The sequence below is a fragment of the Apiospora kogelbergensis genome (genome assembly GCF_038363985.1).
Source record: "Apiospora kogelbergensis strain CBS 113332 chromosome Unknown utg000006l_segment0_segment0, whole genome shotgun sequence".
NCBI lineage: Eukaryota > Fungi > Ascomycota > Sordariomycetes > Amphisphaeriales > Apiosporaceae > Apiospora > Apiospora kogelbergensis.
In genome coordinates this window covers 4,346,404-4,365,858 of record NW_027117423.1, presented here as the reverse complement: position 1 = coordinate 4,365,858, position 19,455 = coordinate 4,346,404, and the positions used below count along the sequence as shown (strand labels likewise).

Genomic DNA, 19,455 nt, shown 5'->3' with positions numbered 1-19,455 from the left:
TAGAAATGGGATCACCCCTTTCATCAATCTCTATCCTCGGTACTGCCTCCATGATGAGAGACTATTCCAACTACTACCTCCCGGTCTACTTCCAGTTCATCTGCGGCGAAGTCGTCGTCCAGCCCGATGGGCGCCTGCTGCCATTCGTCTCGGTGGCCGGCATCGGCTTTCCACAACCTTGGTTTTCACCACCCTGCGCCCTACCCGCCGGTCAAGTTTGAGGCACCCATGAGGAACAAAATGTTTGCCAGTTCCGACACAATGTCAGGGTGTTCCGGCTTGGCCAAGACTTTTGATCAGATCAACAGCTTTTGTGCAATCTCTTCACCTTCGTGATTTATGTATATGTATACTTTTCCTAACTCTACCTTTGCTTCTCAGGACTTTGTCTCTTGTCCAGCAAGACCATAATGCCCCGTGTTCTACTTGACCATCATGTTCATGGAGCGCTCTGGTTCGGCCAAGCAAGCATGCTTACTTCATACTGAAGCTTCAGAGCTCGAACCTGACAAGAGGTCTCTGCGCGTCGATACTGATCCCCATCTTGGCCGCCTCACCGAGCAGAGCATCCGACTCGGCAGCCACTCGGCCTGACATATCTTCCAAATGTTTCTGAGTAAGTGCGAACTTGGACTTCTCCCAGCCCAGCTCGAAAGGCAATCGCTCGTTTTCTGTCATCACACTGCCATCAGTAGGAGCCAAACCATAGGGAAGACAAGTGCAAAGTGGAAGTAGAGGTCCTACCGAAGAAGTGCTCCACGAGCTCGCGCCGAACCGTGCCCGCGCCGACGTCCCCGAACGCGAGGATGTAGACGGCCGTCTCGGCCAGGCTGGCGGGGGCCCCGGCCCGGTTGAGCTCGAAGGCCGGGTTCGTCCGGTTGGCGGTCCGCACGCGCCCCGCGCAGGCCGCGGCGGCCTGCCGCACGGTGATGACGGGGTCGGGCCAGTAGGACCGCGTCTCGGCGAAGACGGCGGGGTCGAAGACGTCCTGGTGCGGGCTGAAGAAGACGTCGGGCCGGCTGTGGTAGGCTGGTCAGAGGGTTTTCGTTCTACAAAAGGGGATGAAGAAAAAGCTTGGGGGATATAGCCATACCTGAGGCTGGCGTCATGTTCGATAGCATTACGCTCACTGAGGTGATGGAGCGAGAAATGGGTCGCGTTGGCGACCGGCACTGTGCTCAGGGCTTCCTGGAAGAAGATGTCGGACCATGGGCGGTCGAGGTTGACGGCATCTTTCAATGCATCGACGATCGTGTCCCTTTCAATGTCTCGCCCGTCGTGGGGTAGGTATCCGTGGTTCGCCAATGCGTTCAGCAAGGGGCAAGGGCTTCGTGCTGAAACACAAGATGTAAGTCACAACATTCATCTTGCGAACTGTCTGGCTCACCATCTCCCGGTCCGGAGGCTCCCCAGCCTCTTGAAGGCTCTGGGAACGCTGAGCAAAAGCCCGCAAAGGTAAGTACGGGAACTAGAATTGTTCTCATATTCCTGTCTTGAAGCAGTGAAACTTGCTGCGAGTTGGGTTCACAAAGGAGAGGCGTACAAGGGGGAAGGTTGTTTCTGCTGCGGAAGCAGTGCTGGGTTGCACAATGTGATATGCGACAGAGGATTCCGTTTTATACCATATTGATGCCTCAGACTACTGCCTGGATGAGGTAGCCCAACTCAACTAGACAGAGATAGGAAGCCGCCCAATTGGGGTCCAACGGGCGATCATGGCGCTGACCTCGATTTGGCTGAGATCCTTGCCGTGGTCGTTCGCAATTGACAACCCACGAGATTGATTGGTCACGATACTGGGCTGAGTCAGACGCGACTTCAGCCACCAGGCTGCCTCAGGCGTTTACAGGGAGGCTGATAATACCTCGTGACATAGAGTCGACCTCTCGGTGAGTTGAAGGTCAACAGCAAAGGGGCATGTTCTAGCTGAATTAACTGACTGCGAGGGATTCTAGCGATGACCTGAGTTTTACAAAGCTCAATATTTGCAGGGGCTCGCCGGTTGTTAGTACCTCTCACCCCATGCCCGTCATCCTGAGGATCATGTGGATGTCAGTCCCGGTCTGCCTACCCGTTTAGCATTTCCCGATCCCTGAGCATAGCAGCCTGCATAATCGCGCATTTGCAGCGCCAAAATCGGCCAAATGTTACTCCGGGGTTGGAAACCGCTACATGAAACATCTCACATATATGTATCTATTTCACCAACTTTAAGCCCCTCTATGCTACGCGACATGACAATCTGCTGAAAAGATTCATGATAGACCCACGACGACAAGGCATTTCAATGCTAGAAATCTTCATTTCTCATGGAAGTGTGCTCTCTTTGTTCCAAAATCCCCTTCGGATCCCTCCCAGACGCTCCGCCTTATGCGGAGGTCCGCCCAATCGACGAACTCAACGAGTGCCTGATGTTCGTAGAAAATATTATGGGAGACGGTGACCCTGGATTTCTGTGGCATAAAAATCTGGACTACATGGCTGATACCTCGAGTTCGTGTCCCCTTTGCGCCCTCGTCCATCAGGGCTTTCGGAAGTGGATGGGTGGGGATGACGTTGATCACAGCAGTACACTCGAAACGGAGTCAAGGTTAATGGGAGAGCCTTTTCCCCGGACACGGCTGTGGATAACGAGACGCTTTGGTAGCGGGCCAGGATTCCTCGTCTTCGCCAGAAGAAGCATGACCACGGCGCTCGTCCTCCTAGTGACAGGCGTCGTCTTCAGCGTCAGTAAGGGTACGTGTCTTAAAGGGCGTGTTTATTTACGCTTAAATTTTAAAAGGTTAAAATTCGCGTATAATTTATTTTAACTGATCTGACTAACTTTAATAATTAATTAAATTCCCCTCTATTATCTAATAAATATCTAGTTTTAATAATGTATTTTATTTAATTTTATAAATAAAATCGATTAAGTATTATTAAAGAGTATTAAACTATTATAATATTTATAATAACCTTTATAAATATAATATATATAATATATTAATTTCTAAATTATTATCTTATTATATTAAATTTATAAAAATTAAATTCCTTTATTTAAATAATTCATTATTATAATATATATTAAAAATATTATAATTAAGCCCTTTCCTTTTTAAACCTTTAACTCCTCTTAACGTTATAATTTAAGTTAATTAAAGAAATATATTATTAAAGTAATAACTATTACCCTTTTTACTTTTCCTATTATTATTAAAATAATTCTTTTAATTACTAACCTTTTTATTACCTTTATTATATTAATTAACTTTATTGTTATTATTAATACTTTATTTATTATTACTTTAATTACCTCGGTTATTTTAATTATTATTATTTCGATTATTCCGGTTATTATTACCTTAAATATTATTAATATAGCCGTTACTATACCTCCTTTTATATAATTTATTATTAAAATTAAAGTTAAAGCTATTTAAATTAATTAATAATAAAAAAGAAAAGTTATAATATAACTTATAAAAGGTTATAAAGAAATAATTAAATAAAGTTTTAAAGGTAGATATAACTTCTTATAATTATTATTATTTAAAGGTTTAAATAATAATTTATAAGAATAAAGATAATTAAAATATAATATAGGCTATTAAAGTTCTAAAAAGAAATTATAGTAAATATATTAAGGTTTTTTGTTTATATTTAATAATATAAGATAGTATTTAAATGTATAGGAGAAGTTCTTTTTCTATTAATATAATATATAATAATTATAAAAGATAAATAATTAAAATAATAAAGGTATATATATTTTAAAGGTATTTATAATAAAGTCGTTAAAGTAATATATTTTATTAATAGGTTAAAATTAATATTTAAACTAATTATTAAAATAAAGAGTATTTATATATAATATATAGGAAGTATTTATAATTATATATTTAATCCTTCTTTTATTAATTGTTTAGATTAAGTAATTTATTAAAGATATAAATTGAATTAAATTATTTATATACTTTAATAACTTTAATAATTTATTATATAATTTAAATATATTTTATTATCCTTTCCATATTATAATATACTTTTTTTAAGAATATAATTCCTTTAAAAATATATCTTTTTTAAAAATATAATTTTTTTAAAATATATTTATTTTTAAACTTTTTAATTAATTATTTATAAAGTTATTTATTATAAGGACTTATTATTATAAGGTTTATAAACATTAATAATAATATATACCCGGGTTATTATAATTATATACCGGGCGGGTCTAAACTATAGTATCGAGTTAATATAACAAACGACTATTAGGTATCTAAAGAAACTTAATAAATATATTAAAGTTTATATTAATTAAACGAGAAAGTACTTAAACGTATAAAAGACTCTATCTCTTAATATAATAAATAATATCCTTTAATTAATAATAAAACTTAATTAAGGGTATAATAAATCGTTAAAGTAATATACTTTATTAATAAGTTAAAATTAATATTTAAATTAATTATTAAAATAAAGAATATTTATATAAAATATATAAGAAATATTTATAATTATATATCTAATCCCTCCTTTATTAATTAAAGGGGATTTTATAACTCTCGCGAGATTCTATTAAATTAAATCTTTAAATTTTATTAAAATTTTAAGAACCGTTATATAATCCTTTCTTAAAGTTAATTAGCGCTTATATATTATCCTATACCTATTATTCTAATTATATTATCTTAATTATACCGTCCCTTTAATATTATCCCTTTCTTATCTAATTTAATATTAACCGTTATTATAATATTAGTTTTAATATCTTATTTAAAGGTATATTAATTATTATAAATAAAGTTATAAATATAAATATTAATTAATAAAGTAAGTATCTTTCCGAATTATTATAATTCTATATTAATAATAGGTATTAATTATTTAATTAAGTTAAGTTATAATATTATCCCTCCTTTCTTTATTACTTTATCTTTAAAGTAATTAATTATTATAAATACTTAATCCTATTATTATAAAGGTATTTTATAAATCCCCTCTTTCTTATTTTTATTATAATATATATTTATTATATTAAGTTATATTAAAAAGCGTTATATATTAAAAAAACCGAAAATTAAAAAGTTTTAAATTTATAATCTTCTTATTTAAATTATTTTTAAAAGCTTTATCGAGATATTTAATAATTACTTTTATTATATTTATTATAATTTTTTATATAAAGTTTCTTTTAAAGATTCTTTATATTATAAGAAATATATTATAAATTATTAATTAAATTACGATATAGGATTCTCGGCTAAAATTTTATTAAAAGTAACGTTTTAATATTTTAAATTAAAAGCGGAGATTAAGGAGGTAAAAGAGTATTATCGTGAATTAAATATAAAGGTTTAGTATTTATATATATAAAAGAAAATATAATTTAAGAAAATAATATAAGCCGTTTAACGTAGGATCTCTATTATTAAAGAGTTAGAATATATAAAGCGCGAGGAAACGGAAAAGGAAGTTTATTATAAAACGGTAATTAAACTAGCTTTTATAATAACTTTTTCACTACCTTTAAACTTCGTTTTAAATTAAAGTAAAGTATATCTAAATATTTTATTAAAGCCGTTACTATTAATTAAATTTAATTTTATTTTATTTTAAACTTTTAAAGTTTTTCTACGGTATTTTTTAAATATTTCCTAGATTTTTAAATATTATCCTTTAATAAATAACTTTTTTATTAAATAAGGTATTAATTCCTTTACCCTTTTTTTATTTTTTAAGAATTTATTTAATTTTATATTTATATTAATTTATTTTAACCTTTAATTATATATCGATTTTTATATTTTCGGAAATTAGTTCAAGTAATAAAATATAAAATATAGGGTATATCCGTATTATTTTAAATAACGATAATTAATAATTAATTTCTAAAATAACTTTTATAATTTTAAATAATTTAATCTTTTTAAAGTTTAATTTATTATTTAATCGTTTAATTTTAATATTTCGCCGGAAGAGGTAAACTTTTTCTCCCTTTTTAAAGGTTAGTCCCTTTAACTTTAATTAATTAATATATTTCTTTATTCTTTTTTTAAAAAAAAGTAAAGTTTTATTATAATATAATTTAAAATTCTTTTAATTTTTCAATTTAAATAATTATAATTAATACCGACTCTCCTTCTAAAGGTACTCGGGTAATTTTAGGGTTATACCTATAATTTATTTAAAATAATAATATATATATAGCTTCGTTATTTATACTATTATAAATAAATTATATTATAAATAATAATAATATTTAATTATTTTATTTATAATTAATATAATATTATAGGTATTATTTTAAAATTTAATTTATTTACTCGATCTATCTATTTATTTAAAGGTAATAAACCGTTAATAACTTATATTTAATATTAAATTATATTATAAATAATTTCTAAAACTTAATAATATATAGCTTATCTCGATTTAAAATAATTATTTTTAATAATTTATATTAATTAATAATAATATAGAGGAATATATAAATTAAATCGTTAATATCACTTAATTCTATATATAAAAAGAAGTAAATATATTTTATAAATTTATTAATAATTATTAAAATATTGTTATATTTAGCCTTAATTAATAGTTCCTTTAATAATAATAATTTAATTATAAAATTAAATATAATAATTTTCTATATTTTATTTAATAATAAGATTAGTTATAATTCTTTATAGGGCTTATATCTTATAGATTTAGCTTTATTATATAAGTTATAATCGCCGATTACCTTAGCTATAATTAATTTTAAGTTCCTATAATTAAATTACTTAGTAATTTATTTTTAAATCTTAAATACTTTTTAATATTTATATATAGGGTATTTATAAAACTCTTTAATAAACTCCTCTTAATATTATTTAAAGATATAGATCTTATTATAATAATATAAAATTCTATTCTTAATATTAAATCTATTCTTTATTTAATCGGTAAAGTTAAAAACTTCCGGGGTATATTTTTTAAATTTAATAACCTATTTATTATAATATTAAATTTAATTAATAGTATTTAAGTATTAAAATAATATTAAGTTACTATTTTAATTTTATATAAAAATAATATATATCTTAAATAATACTTCTTCTTAATAATTCGGTCGTTAATTAAAGGTATCGGCCCTTCTATTATCGCTACCTTTATAATAAATAATAACGAAGTTAAATTTTAATAAGAATTTAAATTATCGTACTTATTATTTATTTAATTCTTTAATAATAATAAATATAATTAAATTCTTATAATTAGTATAAACCTTTATTAATTCTATAATTCTATTAAAGTAATATCTTTATTCCTTAAAAGCTTTAATAATAATTATTAACTCTTTATTATATATTTAATAATTAAACTCTAATCTATTTAATTTCTTTAAAAAGAATATAATAAGGTATAATTTTCTATTATTATCTCGCTAGCTTAATTAACCTCTAATTATATAATCTAATATATTAGTTTCGACTTTAAAAAGTTTTATAAAATCTATTATATAAAATATTAATTTATTAATAATCTATTCTTTTATAATTTAAAAAGCTTCTATTTCTTTATCGGTTTATTAGAATAGTTTATCTTTCTTTATTAAGTTCGTTAAAGGTATCGTTAACTTATTAAATTTAAAAATAAATATCTAATAATAGTTAATTAATTTTAAAAAGGATTTAATTTTAATAACGTTTATAAATATTAATTATTCCTTAATTATTATAATTTTTAAAAGTTTTATTTAAATTTTATTAAAGAATATAACGTATCCTATAAATATAACCGTTATTTTATAGAACTTATTCTTCTTTAAATTAATTAATAAATCTATATTTTATAACTTTTAAAGTATTAACTTTATATATTTTTAATACTATTCTTTATTTTTAGAATAAATTAAAATATTATTAAAATAAATTATAATAAATTTATCGAAATATTTTTATAAAATATAATTAATTATCGTTTAAAAATTAACCGGGGCATTCGTTAAGCTAAATAATATTATTTAATACTTAAAATAACTATATTTAATTTAAAATATAATTTTCTATTCTTTTCTTTCCTTTATATAAATTAGATTATATATATTAAATAAATTAAATATTATAAAGATTTTAATATATAATAACTTATTTTATAAATTATTAATTAAAGGTAAAGGGTATTAATTTTAAATAATAATTTCGTTAAATTTATAATAATTAATATATATATATTATTTAGGTTTTTTATCTTTATTTTTCTTTAATATAAAGAGGATAAGGAAGCTTATTAATAATATTAAGGGTCATATAATTCCTTTTTTAAAGTTCTTCATAATATATTCCTTTAAGATTATTTTATATTTTTAATGAAATTTATATATAAATATAAATAAGGGTTCTTTCTTATCTTTAAAGGGTATTTTATAATCCTATTATATATAAAGTAGTAAGCTTATTTTTAATTTTTTATTAAAGAAACTTTTAAATTATTAATATTCTTTTAATATAATTATTATAATATTCAACTTTAATTCTTTAATAATAATATATATTTAAAATACTTTAAATTTATTAAGGGATTACTTTTTAAATTATTATCCTTTAATTAAACCTCTTTTTAATATATTTTATTAAAGTTAACTTATTTTTTAATTAATTCTAAAATCGTTTATTTATAATTAAAGTATCTTTAAAATTATATTATATTTTATAACGTCCGTAATATTATATATAATTTATTTATATTATCTTCTAATATTAATTAAAAAGTTTATAACTTCCCTTTATACTTCTTTACCTTTATAAAATATAAGTCCTTTATTAATAATTTTAAATTAATATAAAGTACCTTTCTTTTATTATCTTAACTTAAGATCGTTAATAATTTATAATAAAATATAATTTCTTTATATTCCGTTATCGAATAACGTTCTAATAATAACTTTTTTAATATTTATTAATAATATAATATATTTATAAATATCTCGTTTATCCGTTATAATATATAGGGATTTATTTTATTTTATTAGGTATTATTTTATTATAATTAATAATACTCGTTTCTCGATTATTACTTTTTATACCCGGGGTTTCTTTATATCCTTTATTATTAATATAGAGTTATTCGCTAAATTAAAGTAAATATAAGCGTTAATAAATATATTAATAATAGTATAAATTCTAATTTAATAATTCTTATTAATCTTTATATTTAAGATTTAAATTTATAAATAAATTTTAATTTATTTTTCTTTTAATATAAAAAAGTAACCTTTCCGTTATTATTAATTTAGCTCTCTATATAACGGTCGGTTATAATAATTTATTTATTAATAATAAAGAAGTTATAATTCTAAAAGTCCTTTATTTTATTAAACCGTTAATTATATATTTTATAAATATTAAAAAGTATAATAATTATCTTTAAGGTATATTATAATTTATAAAGCTTATTAATTTATAACTTTCTTAAAGCTTTAAACTTTTTTTATATATAAATAAAATATTAATCCTCTTTATAAAGGATTTAATTTTAACTTTATAAATAATATTATTATAATTATTAAAGATCTTTTTATATTAATAGGTATATATATCGTTTATTAAGTATAATTATTTTAATTTTCTTAATTAAATAATTTAAATATAATTATAAGATTAATCTTTTATTAATCCTTTATAAGAATTAGTTATTTTTAAATTTTTTTATAAAATATTTTATATATATATTATAAATATATAAAATTTATAAAAAGATAAAATAAATTTTATTAATAAAGGTTATTTAATAATCGTCGTTTATTACGTAATTACCTTTAATCCTTTATTTAAACCTATATATAATAAAGGTTTATTATAACTTCCTAAAGTTAAAGAATAAGGTATTAAGGATAATAAGCTATTTATCCTTTTTTAAATCTTATAATTTTATAATTTTTTTAATAAAGTTATTTATAAATATATTAACGAGTTATTTATAATTTATAAATTCTTTTATTTTAAATTCTTTATTAATTAAATCGTAACCTATAAATTTAATAATAAATTCCTATTAAATTATAACGAGTTTTTATATTATTTTATCTTTATTCTTTAAAGGTTTAGGAAATTATTTAATTCTTTTTTTATTTATTAAATAAATATTATAACCGTTATTATAATAAATTATCTAGGATAGGTTATTATATAATATATTAGGTATATTATTAATACTTTTTTTATTAATAATTATTATGGTTAATTCTCTATTAATAGCGTTAATATATTACCCTTTAAGGATTTATTAAAATATCTTTTTCGGGTTATAATAATTATAAGTAAAGTACCTATCTTTTTTATAATTATAATAAATAACTTTTTTCCGGTTATCTTTATTATTCCGTTAAATAGTATTAAGATTTATAAATCCGTTATAAAATTTATAAAATATCTTTTTCTATATCTTTTAAATAAGTTATTTATAATTAGTTTAAAGTTTATTATTTATCCGTAAAGTATAGTTACTTTATTTCTTAAGTCGTTATTTATATAAATAGTTATCGATTTTAATTACCTTTTTTTATATATTTATCGAAGTTATTAAAATAATTTTCTTAATTAATTTTATCTTTTATATCTTTTTATAATTTTATATAAAAGAGTATTATTAAAATATTATCGTCGTTCTACTTTATTTAAAAGGATATTTATTTAAATTTAATTATATATATAAAGGTTAATCCCTTTTATTTAAGTTATATAAATTATTATTTAATAATCTAAGCTTTATTAGGGTTTTTAAATATAACTTTTAACTTATTTTCGAAATTAATATAATAACGGAAGATAATATATATATAATCTTTTTATTTATCTTTAAGGGGATTATTAAGAAAGTTTTATATAATAAATTTAAATTATATAAAGGTATCTCCTTTAAAATAACTAGCGGTATATAGAATTCTATTTAATTTAGACCTAAATTCTTTAGTATAATATTATAAATATACCTTTATTTAGGTTAGGAATTTATAAATAATTCCCTTTTTTTTTATTATAAATTTAAAAAGGTATTAATTTATATTTAAAGTATTAGATATTATAAGGGGGTATAACCGCGATTTAGTCCGTAAATTATTTATTATTAATAGTAAGTTTATTAATCTATTTTTAAAGTTATTAAATTATAATAAAGATATCGGATCCTTCCGTAGAATTATTTAAGTTACCTTATTAAGGGGCTCTATTATTAATTAAGGTTTAAGATATTATAATGTTCTTATAGAATATTATTTAAGGGTTTAAGTAATAACTTATAAAAATAAAAGTAATTAAAATATAATAAATAGCTATCGGGTATTTAAAGAAACTTAATAAATATATTAAGGTTTATATTAATTAAATAAAAGAGTATTTAAATATATAAAAGACTCTATTTCCTAATATAATAAGTAATATCCTTTAATTAATAATAGAATTTAATTAAAGGTATAATAAATTATTAAAATAATATATTTTATTAATAAATTAAAATTAATATTTAAATTAATTATTAAAATAAAGAGTATCTATATAAAATATATAGGAAATATTCGTAATTATATATTTAATCCCTCCTTTACTAATTAGAAAGGATTTTATAACTCTTATAAAATCCTATTAAACTAAATCTTTAAATTTTATCGAGATCCCGAGAGCCGTTATATAATTCTTTTTTAAAGTTAGCTAGCGCCCGTATACTATCCTATACCTACTATTCCGGCCGTACTATCCTAACTATACTATCCCTTTAATACTATCCCTTTTTTATTTAATTTAACGCTAACCGTCGTTATAATATTAATCCTAGTATCTTATTTAAAGATATATCAGTTATTATAAATAGGGTTATAAATATAAATATTAATTAGTAAGGTAGGTATCTTTCTAGGTTATTATAATTCTATACCGGTAGTAGGTACTAGCTGTTTAGTTAGGTTAGGTTATAATAGTTAGGTTATAATATATTTAAATTAATAAGATAATAAAATAAAATATATTATTAAAATATTAAGCTTTTATGTTTATAAACCGAAAAGTCTATTAAAGTAAATAAAATCTAACCTAATTTTATTAGTTTTAACTTAATTAACTTAAAAATAAATACGCCTTAAGGTATTTATTATATTTAAACTATCCCGCTAGATAGCCGGGGATTACTTTAGTACGATATTAGTTTACAGCGTTTATATATAGTATTAGATAGTGTGTACACGATTATATAGTTTAAATATAGCAGTAAGAAATAATATATTATATAATACGTCTACTCCTTTTAAGCTAAGTACGAGACTGGCCTGGCAACTAGTCTTCCTTTTAAGTACGAAGTGGTAGTCCGTGCGCCTTTCGCACGACAGTATTACCCCTGACCCCTGAGAGGCCTGATTCAACACATAGTATCACGACCACTGCTATCACTGAGGTGCGGAAATCCACTGCTAATGCAATTCACACGCACACGGTCGAAAGGAAGGCCGTTTTCCATGGGCGTTAAACAAAACGATAAAAAAAGGTCGATGGTAATTTGTTAGTCTTCCTCTTTCAAAGGCGAAAAGGACACCAGTGTATTACAGTACCCAAACTCATGGCCATCCTTGACCCCACATTCGTTAACGTGGCTGCTATTGCCACTCGTAGCCTATAAACTCTTTGCCAGCCGATATCCCAGGCCTGATCGGAGCAGAGCCCGGAACTCAATCTGCTCAACGCACCTCCACCAGATCGATCGAATCCTCTTCCAACTTGGTGGCATCAAGTCTGGCGGCCAAGCCATCGATGTATTGCACCAAGAAAACGAACATGACCAGAAACATGAGGGAAGTTTCGAAGATGTAGAGAAGATACTCGCGCCTGATGATATAGCAGTTGTTTCCCTGAACGTACTCGATGACCCTGAAGATGCTCCGGGCCATGATGATCAAACTGGTGGTGTAGAGGGTGATGAGGTATCGCCTCCACGGAATGATTCCTTGCAAAACTGGGTCGGTCGGGCGGTTGCTCAGCCTGAAATCGAATATGACGGTAACGACCATGAAGAAACCGAAAAAGACGATTTGGATGAACAGGCCAACGACCATGATCTTCTCGCCGAGCTCGAAAAGCTCCAGAGAACCGGCCGCTTGGATGCCGCCGCCGCCGCCCTGGGCGATGAAGGAAACGACGTCGCCCGCGACAAAGATCTTGGTGAGGAAGCGGAGAGGGACGATGGAGTGATGATCGGCGCCGAGCACGCGGATCATCCTACCTAGGATCATGTATATGGAGGCGACCATGAGGGCCGGGGCGAGGAGGATGAAGAGCTGCTGCATCGAGTAGCCAAGGACCGAACTCAGATCGTTGTGTGACCAGATCCGACCGACGTAGCCAACGACCTCGACTTGATTGCCGAAAGTGTTAGTCGACGCTGTACGCCACATGCTGCTGGGGATAATTTATGGCTTACAGATCCCGCCAATCACAAAGGGGGTGAAATAGAAGGTCCGCGCTTTCAGCATGCGCCGCAGGTGCAAAGCCGTCACCACGGCGAAGGCCCCGCAGGCCACAGCCGCAGCCACAGCGGACGGACGGTACCGATAGAGGGCAAAGAAAGCGTCGGGGTCGGGTACGTTGGGGTCGGCCATTGTGGACAGAAGCGGATCGGGACGTGAAAAGGAGTGACACCGGTGAGTAAAGAAAGGAGGGCGTTGAACGGTCGGTGAGGTCAGAAGCAGAAAGGATGCGTGGAAAGAGGAATATAGGGAAAGCTCTTGGAGTCCGGGTGGGCATATCTATCTATATGTCGACATGGACCATTGGGCGTTTCTGACATAGCTGTCGATACGAGCTGCCTGCAGGCCCAGCGGGTTCCTCCGGAGCCATGATCCGTTCTGGGCCCCAGAGGCTCCCATGATGCCTGCGTTCGGGAGTGAGGCTGTCGTGGTAGACCTGTCTGAAAATGCACAGGTGCTTACGAGCATGGGCTGTGCATCAGGAACGCCCCTTGGCCCAGAGATCCGGCAATTTGCGACAAGTCCAAATGGCGAGCGACCTGGAGAAGGGCGAAGGTGGTGCATCGAGAAACGGCCCGCGGGTTGAACCCCACTCTCGCGCCGGCACATTTCTAGTGCGATACAGAAGCCGAGAAATGCGTGGTCGGAGCTGGTCTATGCGAAGAATGCGAACTGATGCGAGTCTATACGAATCGACACCGGAGGTTCCACCGAGTCGGGCGCTAGTCGGGGCTGGTTGGATGCTTTCGGCACAGCCCTGTAGACCCAGCGACCCTGCACGGTCCCTACTTGTTAGTGCAGAGTTATAGTACCTTTACTAAAGTACGTAATGGATGCAAGCGTGATCTAGCGCTGGCTGTCGAACGGGTAGTCCTGACACGACCTGTCATGGATGTGCCGCCATGCATCACCATGCGTACACGCATGAACTGGTCTGAATCTCGTGCTGACTCGCGGTGCGTGTGGACCGCCTCACAACTGCCTCTTACATATACGTTGACTTATGATCACCATGTCCGACGCTGCTTCTCCCAGCTGCCCGTATCCCTAGTGTTGCGGCTTCAATTATCCCCCCCTCCTCTTCCTCCCCTTCCTTATCTGCAGTTACCATGGAACGAAAAGACTCAACCGACACCGAACGGGCGCTCGACGCGCCCCCGCCGTATGAACTGCACTCGACAGGCGATATTCTCGCGAGCTCGGCCGCTATCACCGGTACAGTTGTCGAAGTCCAGCCTAGGGGACCTGCCAGGCTAATGCGCGCCATGCAGAGAACGGATCGATAGACATCGCCTTCAATTCAACAGCGCCGGCCGAGTTGAAGCAATTGATCAACCGTCAACCGCAGGGCTTGCCGTCAGATCCCGGGGTGGCATCTGCCGCCCCGCCACCGCGACGCGACGTCCCCGGCCTGAATATCGTCATCCAGGTCGTCGGCAGTCGAGGTGACACGCTTCCCAAATTCGCCCCGATTGCACCACCTTGTTGACGCTGTTTGCTGACGCCATCTAGGCGATGTGCAGCCTTTCATAGCTATGGGCGTGGCCCTCAAGAGCGCCGGCCATCGGGTCCGTCTTGCCACCCACAACAATTTCGATCAGTTCGTGCGGGACTCCGGTATCGAATTCTATCCCATTGGCGGCGACCCCACCGACCTCATGGCGGTACGCAACGGCACTTTCCCCTCTCCGAACAACGAACAACACCGCTGACACTGTGTCACTGCCCAGTATATGGTCAAGAACCCCGGCCTGATCCCTTCGCTTGAGACCCTGCGGGGCGGCGATATCGGGCGCAAGCGGCGTATGATCAGGGAGATGCTGCATGGCTGCTGGCTCTCGTGCGTCGATGCCGACCCCGTCTCCGGCGCGCCCTTCGTGGCCGACGCCATCATCGCCAACCCCCCAGCTTCGCCCACGTGCATTGCGCGCAGGCGCTGGGCGTCCCGGTGCACATCGTCTTCACCATGCCGTGGTGCGCCACGCGGGCCTTCCCCACCCCCTGGCCAACATCCGGCAGAGCGGCGAGCTCGAGCCCGCCGACGCCAACTGGCTGACGTACGGCGTCGTGGACCTCATGACCTGGCAAGGGCAGGTACCCCCGCGCGTCCCCGAGCCAAGTGCGCCAAGAGCTGACCGCGAGCGCCCAACAGACTGGGCGACGTGATCAACGCCTGGAGGAAGCACGACCTCGAACTGGAGAGCCTGGCCGGCTCCATGGGCCCGGGCATCAACCATTACCTTCGCCTACCTCACACGTATTGCTGGTCACCTAGCCTAGTCCCGAAGCCGGCAGACTGGGGCCTTGAAATCGGTGAGCCCCCCTTGAGCGATGTTTCCTCCTCACTGCAAGCCCCGTCTTCGTTTAGCTGATGGATCGATACACAGACGTTTGCGGATTCTTCATGCGCGACGCGCCCGTATACAACCCCCACCGGACCTCGCGGCCTTCCTGGCCGCTGGCCCCCGCCCGTTTATGTCGGATTCGGAAGTATCGTGCTGGACAACCCGGGCCGGCTCACCAACGTCATTCTCGAGGCAACGCGTAGATGTGGCGTGCGCGTCATTATATCGCGAGGATGGAGCAAACTCGGCGGAGACTCTCCCAGCGATGATCAGGTCTTCTATTTAGGAGATTGTCCGCATGGTGTGTCTCCCAGGTCCGAAGACCCCCACCGAACCCATCATTGACGTATCGCAGAGTGGCTCTTCCCAAAGGTGGCGGCCGTGGTGCACCACGGGGGCGCTGGTACGACGGCTTGTGGGCTGGCGAACGGCCGCCCCACCGTCATTATACCCTTCTTTGGCGAGTATGACGACCACCCGATCTTTTGGAGAGACACAAGACAGCCAAGAATGCTGACTTGCATGACAGCCAGCCGTTTTGGGCCAACGTGGTAGCAGCCGCCGGCGCTGGTGCCAAACCTATCCCCCAAAAAGAGGTTACCGTGGAACGTTTGACCGAGGCACTTCAGTTCGTGCTGTCTCGCGAGGCGAGACAGGCTGCCACCAAGATCGCACAGCAGATGAGTCGCGAGAATGGTACCCGAGCTGCCGTGGACTCTTTTCACCGTTGGCTTCCGCTGGAAGAGATGCGCTGCCAGATCGATCGTAGCCAGGTCGCTCGCTGGCTGTTGGAAATGCATGGAAAGCACGCAATCCGCGTGTCAGATGCGGTCGCTTCCGTTCTGCTCGCCAAGAAGAAAATCAAAATCGATCGACTCCGTCCGTGAGTTTTCCCACATGACCAGGCCGCTTGATGCACGCAGCTGACAGTCGCACAGGCTGCGCTCCAAGGAATACAACACCGACGTACGCCGATGGGACCCCCTGACCGGAGGCGCAGCCTCCACGCTTGGCATCGTGACCGACTTCACCTCGGCTCTGGGTGGCACCTTCATCGACCCGTTCCGGGACTACAAACGCACGACGCAGAACAGCGGCGGCGCCGCCGCCGCCAGCCGGGCCGCAATGAAAAGCGCGGCTGGGGGTGTCGGCTCCATGGTTGGCGTGGTTGCAAAGGGGACCCTGGTCGACACACCTTTGGCCTTTGCCGAAGGCTTCCGGAATCTCCCACGCCTGTATGGCGAGGAGACCAAAGACCATGGGCGCGTGACCGGGTGGCAAAGCGGCGGCGTCGTCGCTGCCAAGGTAACCAGCCCGCGTCGTGGGGAGGCATTCTGTTATGCTGACTGCGCACACAGACATTCGGTTCCGGCTTCTATCACGGACTAACGGGCTTCGTGACCCAGCCCTACAAAGGGGCAAAAGAAGAGGGGGCCCTGGGGTTTCTCAAGGGCGCTGGCAAGGGCACTGCTGGGCTCATTGCGAAGCCTGGAGCAGGTAAGTGAAACGGGCTCCGTAGCGTTGAGTGAGCTGAGTGCTAATGAACCGAACAGCCATGTTTGGACTCATGGCCTACCCGGCCCAAGGCGTCTACAAGTCGATCAAGGCGGCCAGGGGCGCAACGCCGCCGTCAAAGAGTCCAAGCATTTGCTGTTGCATTGGCATAAGACCTCGGGTGGTACCCAGGTCGACAGCACAACAGTCTGTGCTGATTTCGTGGCGCAGTGCCAGATGCTTCAGGACTCAACCAAAAAGTGATTTCGAGCCCCTAGTTCGAAAGTCCCCAAGAATCAACCCTACCGATAGAACTTGAGTTGCAGCCTCGATTGACGGCGGCTCTGATACAAAAACCAGTTTCACTTAGGCTGTCACTATCGCTTTTTTTATCTAGACCACTTTGACCGGCCCTGTTGATTCCCCGATCGAGCCCGGTGGATGTTTTTCAATGTTCACAAATTCTGAATTGGGGCTCAAGTCAACCTTCTTCGTTTTCACTGTCAACCGTTGTTTCCCAAGAACCACCCCAGTGACCTTAACAGCCGGCTGACAGGCCTTGACGTTAGGACCATGGTGATGCTTGATTTCTATTGGGTGGGCAGCTTGACATCTTACCGGAAAGGGACGAGCAAGATGGGGATGTGTGAATAGCATCACTAGGATCTCTGAATTGTACTTTCGAACACTCCCGCCCCTCGCCTGCTGACGACATGTCAAATAAACTCGCGAGGCTCGCTACCTTGTGTATGCTCTCGTTGGACAAAAAAGTGGCTTTCAAAAGACCCCTGGTTACACAATGATGTAGCTGTGCTCCAGCACTCGGCGACCTCGTGTCCCTCGACCGCCCCTTTTGTCCTTTCGAACATAGGTAATCCAGAAGAGGGCCATGCCGTTTGGGCGTGTAAGAAACACAACCCAGCAAGAAGTTCAGGCTTGTAGCGGTGGGCCCCTTGAAAAGACCTGGGTCTCGCCTGCCAGGGTGTGACGGTCGTGACCAGCAGGGGCTACACAACCTTTACTATTTCTGACATGCCATGTGATATTTCTGAGCGTAAATCAGGCAAATAGCGAAGAAGTCATTGAATTCTCTCTCGTACGAGGTTGAGATCATTGCCACCATATGTCACAAGATCGCCGCATTTGTCACTCTGGCAGAGGTGGAAGGGGAGGAAATTTAACCTAAATTCAAGTTTGTGGGTGCGTTTTGCCTATATAAAGACTCCAAGCCGTCGGTAAACAAACAAGGCTTACTTATCGCAAAAAGCATCGCATTCCAGTCCATCAGTCATCTACCCACCACAGCCATACCAAAAGACACCCGCACCGTCTCTCAAACCACCAAGACCCAACCGCCACCATGCGCTTCACCAGTAAGTCCCTCCTTCCCTTCTCCACAGTCAGTCACATCCCGTGACAATAACAGCTCGTACTAACCCCATCTTCTCCAGTCGGACTCCTCACCCTGAGCGCCCTTCCCACGCTCGTTCTGGGCACGTGCGGGGGCTGCCCCGCGGGCCAGACCATGTGCAAGGACGGCAATTGCTACGTCGCCACCTATGGCTGTACCCTTAACCACGAGGTTTCAATGCTCTGTGGCGAGGGCTGTCCGGATGGTCAAATCATGTGCAAGGATGGGAAATGCTACGACGCTCGCTGGGGATGTGTTGGGGAGTAGGCCAGCCACAGCTTGGGTGTTTGCTCTTGGCTACGAGGTAGCTTCGGGGAGATAAGGTTCAAGGGAGGATAGGTGGTCAGGCTCTTCGTTTATTGGCCGGCAACTAGAGCGGCATTGAGTTCATTCAGCATCTGGCATGGGAAGACGTGGCTGCGAACCGCCACTAAGGACTGCCTGGTTTGAATAGCCAGTCTGATGGACTTCGAGAAAAGGTACACACGATCCCTGTGTCCACAATGCAATCATTTGCGGACTTCACGCCCGTTAAAGTCCTACTGATAATGACTCCTGTTCCAGTACTAACAACTTGCTGGCTCTCGGTGATCGCTGCGGTCGTGGAGCTTATAGCGGTTACATCCTTTGACTTCGACGATGACCTTTCAACAATGCGTTAGGTGCCAGATCGTGGTCCCATATGGTATAAGTGGGATTCATCGTCTTGTTAATTCCTTTTAGTTCGT

At 35.9% G+C, this 19,455-nt stretch overlaps 4 protein-coding genes across 4 annotated transcripts; 2 read left to right on the top strand and 2 right to left on the bottom strand.

The window, feature by feature from the left end:
* Positions 1-492: 492 nt before the first annotated feature.
* PG998_010244 (uncharacterized protein) lies at positions 493-1,332 on the bottom strand (the record flags this gene model as incomplete). Its single annotated transcript, XM_066877060.1, has 3 exons — positions 493-671; positions 745-1,019; positions 1,094-1,332. Coding segments are annotated over 3 exons (693 nt in total), but the record flags the coding sequence as incomplete, so codon positions are not given.
* Positions 1,333-12,691: 11,359 nt separating this feature from the next.
* Positions 12,692-13,609, bottom strand: PG998_010243 (RTA1 like protein-domain-containing protein; the record flags this gene model as incomplete). The annotated part of the gene is made up of 2 exons (XM_066877059.1): positions 12,692-13,365; positions 13,432-13,609. The coding sequence occupies 2 exons, from the start codon at positions 13,607-13,609 to the stop codon at positions 12,692-12,694; spliced, it is 852 nt and encodes a 283-aa protein (XP_066729215.1).
* A 977-nt stretch (positions 13,610-14,586) lies between these two features.
* On the top strand, positions 14,587-17,580 carry PG998_010242 (Sterol 3-beta-glucosyltransferase UGT80A2; the record flags this gene model as incomplete). Its single annotated transcript, XM_066877058.1, has 13 exons — positions 14,587-14,692; positions 14,749-14,922; positions 14,990-15,141; positions 15,208-15,425; positions 15,499-15,596; positions 15,620-15,810; positions 15,865-16,123; positions 16,178-16,286; positions 16,352-16,705; positions 16,761-17,127; positions 17,181-17,319; positions 17,376-17,459; positions 17,525-17,580. The coding sequence occupies 13 exons, from the start codon at positions 14,587-14,589 to the stop codon at positions 17,578-17,580; spliced, it is 2,307 nt and encodes a 768-aa protein (XP_066729214.1).
* Positions 17,581-18,676: 1,096 nt separating this feature from the next.
* PG998_010241 (uncharacterized protein) lies at positions 18,677-18,994 on the top strand (the record flags this gene model as incomplete). The annotated part of the gene is made up of 2 exons (XM_066877057.1): positions 18,677-18,689; positions 18,768-18,994. The coding sequence occupies 2 exons, from the start codon at positions 18,677-18,679 to the stop codon at positions 18,992-18,994; spliced, it is 240 nt and encodes a 79-aa protein (XP_066729213.1).
* Positions 18,995-19,455: the final 461 nt, after the last annotated feature.